Source organism: Rana temporaria, chromosome 3, assembly GCF_905171775.1.
Source record: "Rana temporaria chromosome 3, aRanTem1.1, whole genome shotgun sequence".
Lineage (NCBI taxonomy): Eukaryota > Metazoa > Chordata > Amphibia > Anura > Ranidae > Rana > Rana temporaria.
The window spans coordinates 427,375,412-427,387,696 of NC_053491.1; the positions used below are offsets into that span (position 1 = coordinate 427,375,412).

The 12,285-nt window shown below is 47.6% G+C and overlaps 1 protein-coding gene across 3 annotated transcripts in view; it reads right to left on the minus strand.

Annotated features, from left to right (window-relative positions):
- EPHX3 (epoxide hydrolase 3) overlaps positions 1-12,285 on the minus strand; it is a 43,519-nt gene that overhangs the window by 20,874 nt on the left and 10,360 nt on the right. Inside the window, exons 1-3 of one of the 3 annotated variants that reach the window (XM_040346272.1) lie at positions 9,008-9,146; positions 4,259-4,515; positions 2,259-2,344 (exon numbers count right to left, since the gene is read on the minus strand). In XM_040346272.1, coding sequence (XP_040202206.1) covers positions 2,259-2,344; positions 4,259-4,501 — 329 coding nt within the window. In that variant the 5' untranslated portion in view covers positions 4,502-4,515; positions 9,008-9,146. Of the gene's footprint in view, positions 1-2,258; positions 2,345-4,258; positions 4,516-9,007; positions 9,147-12,285 lie in introns of those variants that run through there. The other 2 variants (XM_040346271.1, XM_040346273.1) reach the window with 2 other exon arrangements.

Sequence of the window (12,285 nt, forward strand, 5' to 3'; positions counted from 1 at the left end):
TATGCATAGCATACTAACTCATTATGTAGTACTTACCTCCGATCAAAGCCCCTGCAGCCGTCCACGTCTCCCCCTCTGGCCGCAGACATGTTGTCCCGCAGGGACTTCCGTGTATCGCCGCTCCAGCGCTGTGATTGGCATGTACGCAGGAACGGCACAGTACAACTGAAGCAGCGGCACATAGTGCCATTGCTTCAGTTGGCTTAAAGGGGTTGTAAAGGTAAAAAAATGTTTTCCTAAATAGCTTCCTTTACCTTAGTGCAGTCCTCCTTCACTTACCTCATCCTTCCATTTTGCTTTTAAATGTCCTTATTTCTTCTGAGAAATCCTCACTTCCTGTTCTTCTGTCTGTAACTCCACACAGTAATGCAAGGCTTTCTCCCTGGTGTGGAGTGTTGTGCTCACCCCCTCCCTTGGACTACAGGAGAGTCAGGACGCTCTCTAGGTTGCAGATAGAGAAAGGAGCTGTGTGTTAGTGGGCGTCCTGACTCTCCTGTAGTCCAAGGGAGGGGGCGAGCACGACACTCCACACCTGGGAGAAAGCCTCGCATTACTGTGTGTAATTACAGACAGAACAGGAAGTGAAGATTTCTCAGAAGAAATAAGGACATTTAAAAGCAAAATGGAAGGATGAGGTAAGTGAAGGAGGACTGCACTAAGGTAAAGGAAGCTATTTAGGGAAAACATTTTTTTTACCTTTACAACCCCTTTAAGTGCGCATGTGCAGCATGACGTCGGCACATGCAAATACAAGGATATCTCCTAAACCGTGCAAGTTTAGGAGATATCCTTGTTAGCTACAGGTAAGCCTTAATATAGGCTTACCTGTAGCATAAAGTTGTAAACGAGGGTTTACAACCACTTTAACCACTTCAGCCACAAGAGCGTGCTTGTCGGGACGGGGAGCTTTACATTTTTTTTATTTATTTTACTTTTTATTTATTTTTTTGACACAGTCTTTTTTTTTTTTTTTTAATTGGCTCACTTTTATTACTATTACAAGGAATGTAAACATCCCTTGTAATAGGGAAAAAAAAGCATGACTTTTAAGTATGAGATCTGGGGTCAAAAAGACATCAGATCTCATAACAACACCTAAAATTGTCCTTTATGAACTAACGGTGGAAGTGACATTTGACGTCGCTTCCGCCCTCCCATGGAGCCGAGCGGGAACCATCTTCCCCTCAGTCGGCAGCCAGGCATCCATTGGAAAGGATGGGATCGACTCCGCCGCTACCGGTGGCTTCGGTAAGTAGCGGAGACGATCGGAGCTCATCGGGAGGGGGGTAGGCACCTCTCCCGCCACCGATAAAAGGGAGCTACTAATGTTAGTAAACTAGAAATCTGGGTGCCTGCCAAATACATGAGCTTCTTTTTATAGTGTCTGCCTAATTCAAAGCCCAGAGTGCCGTAATATGCCATTTTTTATTTCAGCTATAAGGGTGAAGTTTTGGCCCTCCAGCCTGCTATTGGCCAATCACTTTGATTGGCTAGAGCCAACATGACAGCATGGGAGATTGGAAAGGTCCAGGTAAAAATCTTGATTTCGTAGCTGAAGTTAAAAGCATGCACAATAAAGTGTCATGGGTTTTATGGCTCCTAGGAATCTCTGCAAACTAGTCAAAGTTACTACTGCACCAGGGTACTAATTATTTTATTTATGTTACATTGAGTAGAGGCACATTATACATTTCAATGCAATTTATGACGGTTTTGCATATACGGATTACAAGCGTTTCGCAATACGAACATTTTTTTTTTTTAAATCCTGACTCGATTTGCGAGCGTTGTCGCGCAAGACGAACAGGATTCAAGCTTCTGAGGTGTGCAGTACCACACGTGGCCAGAGGTGCGTTCCCGAGTGTCTCTGAGCATTTGAGTGTCTCCGGCGCCCCCCTCCTCTGGCCACATGTGGTACTGCATACACTAGCAGTGACATTGGAACAAATGAACTGAGTTTCCATTGATTCCTATGGGGAAACTCGCTTTGATATACAAGTGCTTTGGATTACAAGCATGCTTCTGGAACGAATTATGCTCGCAATCAAAGGTACTACTGTATTTAGTTTCTTTATTTATTAAGGAGATTATTGTGGAGTTCTCCAGTTATGAAAATGTCAGCTCCAACATGATTAGCTGCTATGGATGATCTTGACACTTTTATCTAATTTTTATGCACTGTATTTATACAATGATAAGAAGCACATCAGCATAAAGTTGTACACATTAAACCTAAAATGACCAAATCTCATTTTTACCAGTTTTCAGGGAAGCCGTGGAGGAGCAGCATTAATGGGCTCCCTTTTTCTCCAGATGCCACATAATGGAAGCGCATCCCAGAATTCTGTACAAAGAGCAGAACATTAGCGAATGCCACCAAACCTACAATCACATAAAAAAGAACAGAGGAACCTTAACATGTCTATAGGCCTATAACATGCCTATAACAGTGATGGCGAATCTTGGCACCCCAGATGTTTTGGAACTACATTTCCTAAAGTGTAGTTAAGCATCATGGGAAATGTAGTTCCAAAACATCTGGGGTGCCAAGATTCGCCATCACTGTTATAGGCCTTCCCTAAAGGCCACATTGCCGAGCTGTTGACAGGCTTTCCCACTGAAGTGAATGGAGTTCAGGTCACACCAGAGGCGTATCTAGTGAAAATAGCGCCTATGGCAAGCACTGAAACTGCGCCCCTGTCGAAACATTTGAAACCCATCTTTCAGATAACCTTAACAAAACAAAAAAAAAATAGCAAAACTAGTGATATTTATCATCCCTTGTGATACCTTTGGTAGTGACATATCCTCTTTATGGAGAAATATGGGGTTTATTAGACCCCTGATCCCTCCTCTGCCCTCCAAGGCCAGGTAAATGCAGAACCAATACTGGAAGTGATAAAATCTTCATCACTTAAGGCCTTCGTTTTCACAGAGGAGAGCGAGAAACTGATGTTCCTCCTTCTTCTTTGTGCGCTGCCAATCCTACCAGATGGAATGAGAGAGCCTGGGAGAACAGGGGAGGGCTGTGGCTGAACGCAGCAGGGATAGCTCTGCCATAGTCCATTAGCAAAGGTGCTGAAAAGGAGATCCTGCCTATGCTCGGGAGGAGGGAAAAAGAGACCCTCAGACCATGGTAAGTGCCTTGCTGCCTAGCCACTCAACAGCGCCCCCTTCATATGGCGCCCATGGCACTTTCCATGGCTGCCATACCCTAGATACGCTACTGGGTCACACCTAACTAATGCAGGAGGTGCGGGCGCTGACAAGATTTGGAAGAGTTCTCGGGCAGCCCCTGAGAAGCTGTGAAAATGACTACAAAAACATTGGAAAAGGAGAGCCCCTAAGGCAGGGGTGTCCAAACTTTTTTCAAAGAGGGCCAGATTTGATGAAGTGAACATGCATGAGGGCCGACCATTTTGCTGACATTCTTTGAACCATTAAAATTTGGTCAGAGTGTGTTCGAGCAACTACTACACTGCCCAACAAGAATTATCTTGCTTTTGTGGCTGTGTGTAAGTAAAGAGAAGAGCTCAGGCTTATTATTTGGATATACCGTAGTGGCGTATAACACGCACCTTCACTTTCAAATTTCAGGAAAAAAAATTAAATAAAGGACTGTGAAGCAAAATAAGGGTCAGTGCCCATTTGCAACCTCACAAGTGCCCATCTGCAACCTCACAAGTGCCCATCTGCAGACCCACCATTGCCATGAATGCAGCACCCCCAATTGCCAGGAATGCAGCACCCACCATTGACAGGAATGCAGCACCCACCATTGACAGGAATGCACCCACCATTGCCAGAAATGCACCCACCATTGCCAGGAATGCACCCACCATTGCCAGAAATGCACCCACCATTGCCAGGAATGCACCCACGAGCACTAAAGATTACCTACAGGAGAATCTCCTGTTTACATGTCGGCCTCTTTAATATAAAGTTCCGCCTCCTTTGATGGACAGAACAGTTGTCTAATGGCAGCGCCGGAGACGGGAATTCCTATTACAGAGGCCACTTGTAAACAGGAAATTCTCCTGTGTGTGTACGGCACTCATCCCGCCTCCACCCTGTCCCTTCCAAGGCATATATATCTTTTGTGGCACCAGCGCTGGGAGATCGTCGGGGGCCACAAAAAATACAAATAACCAGGTGGGCCGTTCAAAACAAGAAGACGGGCCGTGATTGGCCCGCGGGCCGGACTTTGGACATACCTGCCCTAAGGAGTGCCCATATCTTTTAATATGACATTTCTTACCTTTATCCGAATGTATCCATGCTGCCCATGCTTGCTGCTTGTTAAACAGGGTGGGGCAGTCCTGCGTTGCTTCCAGTAAAATGCCCTGAATGGTCTTCTGGCTATAAGTCTCAGGGCATCAGGAAGGTAGGAGACTGCTGCCAACAGAGAGGCGACATAAACTAGGATCCAGAAAAGAACACCTGACACCCGCAGGGCCGCCCGCGTCACCATCAGGAGGAGGCGAGAGACATAGAACTGCATTCTTTCTCCCCGGCCTGTGCATGAAAAAAATACAGTCAGTTTCCTTTCAGGGACCTAAATTCAGGGTTCACAGAAAAGTTAAAATGTATTGGGGGAAGGGAACACATATCCATTCTGCTGTACGGCTAAGCAATGCTGAAAAAGATTGGTGAGCCTGATGGCGAGACTAATGCCTTGTAATACACAGTCTTACCCTGCACTTCACATGCTCAGTTGCTCTATATTTTTAGTTACTGCCGAATTTGTAGAAGCCAATCTGCTGACAGTCTTAAATTGAGGCCCCTTATCTTTTAAAAGCCAAGGAAGCTGCTTCTGTTTGATCTGTTGCCATGGTTCTGCACATGTGATCAGTTATGACTCCAGCCATTTGATGGAAAGGGAGTAACCGCTCCAGGTGGGTGTGTTGGGAAAATCAGCAGCAGTTCAGGAAATCAAGGGTGCTGGCAATGCACAAAGCAATTGATATAAGAAAAGACGGGATGGACAGCCGCACTCCAAGAAAAACCATAAGGTTGTCTTTATTGTAAAAAATGCACTACAAAACAAGCAGAACACAGGGAAAACAGCCTACGCGTTTCACACTCCAATTAGTGCTTAGTCATGGCTCAGCACTAATTGGAGTGTGAAACTAATTGGCAGCATAATTATTCAATGTGGAATGTACTGTATGTTCCTTGCTAAAGAACAATATTTATCAAGTTGTTATAGGTAAAGTTCATCTTTAGGTCGACACCAGGGAATCATAATGGACGGCTCTGCGCCCCCCATCCAGCACACAAAAGGGGATTGACAACCTCTGCAAGTTTCCTTATGTGTAGCGGGAGGGTGTCCATTGCCTCCACTCAGGTCTCAGATTACACTCAGCTCTGTGCTGTGTGTGGCATCAGATTCCTGCCTTCTGGAGCTAAGACATTTAGCTAGATCATGGGTGCTCAACCTGTGGCTCTCCAGCTGTTGCGGAACTACAATTCCCATGAGGCATTGCAAGCCGCTGACAGGTACAAGCATGTCTCCCAAAGGCTGAGGCATTATGGGAATTGTAGTTTTGCAACAGCTGGAGAGCCACAGGTTGAGCACCCATGAGCTAGATCGGGGATAAGCAATTAGCGGACCTCCAGCTGTTGCCAAACTACAAGTCCCATCATGCCTCTGCCTCTGGGTGTGATGCTTGATGCTGTCAGAGTCTCGCTATGCCTCATGGGACTTGTAGTTTGGCAACATCTGGAGGTCCGCTAATTGCTTATCCCTGAGCTAGATTCATGTAGAGTGCCGCATCTTTAAGACGGCGTAGCGTACCATATTTACGCTACGCCGCCTTAAGTCAGAGAGGCAAGTACTGTATTCACAAAGTACTTGCCTCCTAACTTACGACGGCGTAGCGTAAATGGGGCCGGCGTAAGCGTGCCTAATTCAAATTAGGCTGAGGGGGCGTGTTTTATGTTAATGGAGGGTGACCTGACGTGATTGACGATTTTTACGAACGGCGCATGCGCCGTCCCTGTACATATCCCAGTGTGCATTGCGCCAAAGTACGCCGCAAGGACGTATTGGTTTCGACGTGAACGTAAATTACGTCCAGCCCCATTCACGGACGACTTACGCAAACAACGTAAAATTTTCAAATTTCGACGCGGGAACGACGGCCATACTTAACATTGACTACGCCTCCTAGGGGCAGCTTTATCTTTATGCGGCGTATCTCTTACGGAAACGGCCTATCTTTACTGCGAGGGGCAAGCGTACGTTCGTGAATCGGCGTATCTAGTCATTTACATATTCTACGCCGAACTCAACGGAAGCGCCACCTAGCGGCCAGCCTAAAAATTACACTTTAAGATACGACGGCGTAGGAGACTTACGCTGCTCATATCTTAGCCTAATTTAAGCGTATCTGGTTTCCAGAATACGCTTAAATTAACGCCGGCGTAGATTCAGAGTTACGACTGATACGCCGGTGTAACTCTCTATGAATCCACCTAATAGTGTGTAAACGTTGCACTTTGAATGGCTGTAGAAAAGAGAGGGCTGCAGATAAACAGGCACAGAGGTTTGTTTCATCCCTGTCTATCGCATGAAGCTAATCATGTCACTGGAGATACAGATAAAGTAAGTACACCCCTCACATTTTTGTAAATATGTTATTCTATCTTTTCATGTGACAACAGTGAAGAAATGACACTTTGCTACAATGTTGTGTAGTGAGTGTGCAGCTTGTATAACAGTGTACATTTGTTTTCCCCCTCAAAATAACTCAACACACAGCCATTGATGTCTAAACCGCTGGCAACAAAAGTACGTACACCCCTAAGTGAAAATGTCCAAATTGGGCCCAAAGTGTCAATATTTTGTGTGGCCACCATTATTTTTCAGCACTGCCTTAAACCACTTGGGCATGGAATTCGCCAGAGCTTCACAGGTTACCACTGGAGTCCTCTTCCGTTCCTCCATGATGACAGCATGGAGCTGGTGGATGTTAGAGACCTTGCACTCCTCCAGGGGGGGGGGGGGGACTCTGCAGACTCTGATGTAAGGGGGGACTCTGCAGACTCTGATGTAAGGGGGGACTCTGCAGACTCTGATGTAAGGGGGAAGAAGGGGGGACTCTGCAGACTCTGATGTAAGGGGGAAGGAGGGGGGAATCTGCAGACTCGGATGTAAGGGGGAAGGAGGGGGGACTCTGATGTAAGGGGGAAGGAGAGGGGACTCTGATGTAAGGGGGAAGGAGAGGGGACTCTGATGTAAGGGGGAAGGAGAGGGGACTCTGATGTAAGGGGGAAGGAGAGGGGACTGTGATGTAAGGGAGAAGGAGGGGGGACTCTGATGTAAGAGGGAAGGAGGGGGGACTCTGATGTAAGAGGGAAGGAGGGGGGACTCTGATGTAAGAGGGAAGGAGGGGGGACTCTGATGTAAGAGGGAAGGAGGGGGGACTCTGATGTAAGAGGGAAGGAGGGGGGACTCTGATGTAAGAGGGAAGGAGGGGGGACTCTGATGTAAGAGGGAAGGAGGGGGGACTCTGATGTAAGGGGGAAGGAGGGGGGACTCTGATGTAAGGGAGAAGGAGAGGGGACTCTGATGTAAGGGGGAAGGAGGGGGGGACTCTGATGTAAGGGGGAAGGAGAGGGGACTCTGATGTAAGGGGGAAGGAGGGGGGACTCTGATGTAAGGGGGAAGGAGGGGGGACTCTGATGTAAGGGGGAAGGAGAGGGGACTCTGATGTAAGGGGGAAGGAGTGACTCTGCAGACTCTGATGTAAGGGGGAACTCTGCAGACTGATTTAAGGGGGAACTCTGGAGACTCGAACACAAGGGATGCTCTGGGAACCCTGATGTAAGAGGGAACACAGTGGCCTCTGATGTAAAGGGGAACTCTGATGTAAGGGGAGCTCTGAGAACTCTGATTTGCCTTAGTGTACTCACTCAGAGGCAGGAGAGAGACAGGGATGGATGGTGAGCTCACTCACCCTTTGGCAGTCAGCACCTCTCATCCAGATGTATCTGAGGCTGCTGGACTTCCTTTTCTGAGGCAGAGTGCTGGGGATTGGAGTGTGGGCAGACACAGAGGGGTAGAGTTGGGAGAAAGAGGGGCAGATGGAGTCCTCTCTCCTCTCGATCTGTGTGTAGGTGGGGGAGGGGGGGGGGGGTTGGTAGTACTGGCTTTGGGCAGTTTGAAGTAGAGTGAAACCGGCACTGTTGGCCTAGACAACTGCAGCCAGCAACCCTGATGGGAAGCCATAGTCCAGTCTGAATAATGTGTCTGAGTTTCAGGTGGTCAGAAACCCGGACACATGATTCCAAACCCGAACGGTCCGGGTGAATCCCGGACAGGTGGCAACCCTAGGGTGGCAGTGCACTTAAAATGGTACATGGTAGTTTTACTACACAATGCATCCCACAGATCATCCACGTGTGTGCGTTGTGCTGCGTTTCCATGCATCTGCACCAACGTGTGATGTGTAAAGGCAGCGCACTGCGGGACGCGCATTGCTGGGAAAACCACATCGATGTGACCCGGCCCTAAAGGGCCCATTCACACCGTCTGCCTGCTGATACCCATACATTCAGCGCACTGCAGTGCACTGGGCGGTGTGAACAGGCGCCTCTGCCTTATTCATATATTCACCCATCTGCTGCTCTAAAGTAGCGCTGCCACAGAATGAAACCCGCGCCCGATGGTGCAAGTGACATTTTGTCGCATTTTCAGACCTTTGCCTGGAATTGTGTCCCCATTACACAGAATACAATGTCACACGAGTCACCCAACAGATGTCCCCCAATGTGTACACCTCCTGCTGCCAGAGAAATGCAGCCCCAGTGTGGGGGAGGGGAGCACATGCTGGGACCCCACCCCCAACAGGAAGACACAGCTTGCCCATTCCTGCTTTAAGATATATGTCAGAACTACAAGTCCCAGCATGCTCTACCAGCCTATGACCATGAGAGCACACTGGGACTCGCAGTCCTCCACACATGTCAGGTATAGCCTGAGAGATGTCCCCGTGCCCACCACCACAAAGCCAATGTGTACGTGACACGATCACCTGCCGGTCCTGACCCCTTCAGTCTTCCACTTTACAGAGGACATTTCATAAGCGCCGCCCACACCACGATGTCGCAAGCCCATTGGTTCGTAACACTGGCTATCTTCTCTCCGGATTACGCTATTGGATAAGCAGGAGACCACTAGCAAAGTAGATAGTACCTGTGTGGCTTGCCTGAAACAGCAAAATTGTCACACGGTGGGCGGGACGGGGCGGCTGTACTTTCGCTGATTGGCTGTGTAAGGACCGCGGCTTCGATAATGTACACTGGCAGGCTGGCAGCTGTTCTGTGTGATTGACATGTAAACTGGCCAATCAAAGGCGAGCACAAGCTGAGGCGCTTCTGGACAAAATACAGGAAGAGTACGAGCTGGACGTGTCTACAGTTTCCATGGAGACTGTCTTCTGTGCTGATAGAGCACGGCGCGAGAGGGGGAGGTCATCAACACGTATATTACTTATCATGGCTATACCAGGAAGAGAGGAATACATGCAACTATTAATAGATTCTAAACTAGAAATATACCAGAGATGTGTGCTGTGCCCTTGCCATATATTTCACACCCCTCTCCTATATATTACCACCCCACCCCCCTCTCCTATAGTTTACCACCCCTCTCCTATATATTACCACCCCCACACCCCTCTCCTATATATTACCACCCCCCACACCCCTCTCCTATATATTACCACCCCCACACCCCTCTCCTATATATTACCACCCCCCACACCCAAGGGCAGATCCAGAGTCTAGTCTCGGGAGGGGCACTGCCAGAAAATAAGGTGTTGCTTACAGAACTCAATTAGGTGTCCGGTGTGTCCGCTGCAATGTTGCAGTACCGCTAAAAAAATCAATGATCGCCGCCATTACTAGTAAAAAATATTTATATATAAATGCCATAAATCTATCCCATAGTTTGTAGACGATTGTCAGGGACTGCAGACATGGTACAAGAGATGGTCAGAGACTGGAGACATGGTACAAGAGATCAATGCAGCCTCATCAGTGCCCATCATTGCAGCCTCACTGTACATATGAATGCAGCCCCACTGTATATATGAACGCAGCCCTACTTTTGTATATAAATGCAGTCCCACTTTTGTATATAAATTCAGTCCCACTTTTGTATATAAATGCAGTCCCACTTTTGTATATGAATGCAGCCCCACTTTTGTATATTAATGCAGCCCCACTTTTTTTATATAAATGCAGTCCCACTTTTGTATATAAATGCAGCCCCACTTTTGTATATGAATGCAGTCCCACTTTTGTATATGAATGCAGCCCCACTTTTGTATATGAATGCAGCCCCACTTTTGTATATAAATTCAGTCCCACTTTTGTATATGAATGCAGCCCCACTTTTGTATATAAATGCAGTCCCACTTTTGTATATAAATTCAGTCCCACTTTTGTATATGAATGCAGCCCCGCTGTATATATAAATGCAGCCCCACTTTTGTATATGAATGCAGCCCCACTTTTGTATATGAATGCAGTCCCACTTTTGTCTATGAATGCAGTCCCACTTTTGTATATTAATGCAGTCCCACTTTTGTCTATGAATGCAGCCCCACTTTTGTCTATGAATGCAGCCCCACTTTGGTATATGAATGAAGCCCCACTTTGTATATGAATGCAGCCCCACTTTGGTATATGAATGCAGCCCCACTTGTATATTAATGCAGCCCCACTTGTATATTAATGCAGCCCCACTTTTGTATATGAATGCAGCACCACTTTATATATGAATGCAGCCCCACTTTGTATATGAATGCAGCCCCACTTTGTATATGAATGAAGCCCCACTTGTATATTAATGAAGCCCCACTTTTGTATATTAATGCAGCCCCACTTTTGTCTATGAATGCAGTCCCACTTTGTCTATGAATGCAGTCCCACTTTGTCTATGAATGCAGTCCCACTTTGTCTATGAATGCAGTCCCACTTTGTCTATGAATGCAGTCCCACTTTGTATATGAATGCAGCCCCACTTTGTATATGAATGCAGCCCCACTTTGTATATGAATGCAGCCCCACTTTGTATATGAATGCAGCCCCACTTTTGTATATTAATGCAGCCCCACTTTTGTATATTAATGCAGCCCCACTTTTGTCTATGAATGCAGTCCCACTTTGTATATGAATGCAGTCCCACTTTGTCTATGAATGCAGTCCCACTTTGTCTATGAATGCAGTCCCACTTTTGTCTATGAATGCAGTCCCATTTTTGTCTATTAATTCAGCCCCACTTTTGTATATGAATGCAGCCCCACTTTTGTATATGAATGCAGCCCCACTTTGTATATGAATGCAGCCCCACTTTTGTATATGAATGAAGCCCCACTGTGCATGGCACTCACCATGGCATTGCCTCGATCACACACAGCAGGTATCTCCTCTCCCGACGTGTGTCATGGAACAAACAGGAGCTGTAGGTCTGTGTTCGGCAGGGCAGTGTGCTCTAGCAAGGTCCCCCCCTAGACGGGCTTGTGTGATAGACAAAACACTGATTCAATCAGTGTTCCATCTCCATCTACTATCACACGAGCAGGTCTAGCACAGGCAGCACAGCCGAACACAGACCCAGCTCTCACACACAGCGAGAGATGCCCGGTGTCATACACGCAGGAGAGAGGGGGAGCGCTGCAGTCAGCTACAGCTCAAAGCAGCCTCAGGACAGGCAGCCTACCGGGCTGGGCCAGTCCGGCCCTGGTGATGAGAGAGAGAGAGAGAGAGAGAGAGAGAGTGAGAGACTCGGCAGCGGCAGCTGCAGGCACCGCAAAGCAGTTTTTAAAAAAAAATTATAATTTTTTTTTTAAAGCCAATGTGACATGATTGTCTCGGGGGGGGGGGGCAATTGCCCCGTAGCCCCCCCCTGGATCCGCCATTGCCCACACCCCTCTCATATAGTTTACCACCCCCCACACCCCTCTCCTATATATTACCACACCCCCACACCCCTCTCCTATATATTACCACCCCCACTCCTATATATTACCACACCCCTCTCCTATAGTTTACCACCCCCACACCCCTCTCCTATATATTACCACCCCCCACACCCCTCTCCTATATATTACCACCCCCCACACCCCTCTCCTATAGTTTACCCCCCCCACACCCCTCTCCTATATATTACCACCCCCACACCCTTCTCCTATATATTACCACCCCCACACCCCTCTCCTATAGTTTACCACACCCCTCTCCTATATATTACCACCCCCCACACCCCTCTCCTAT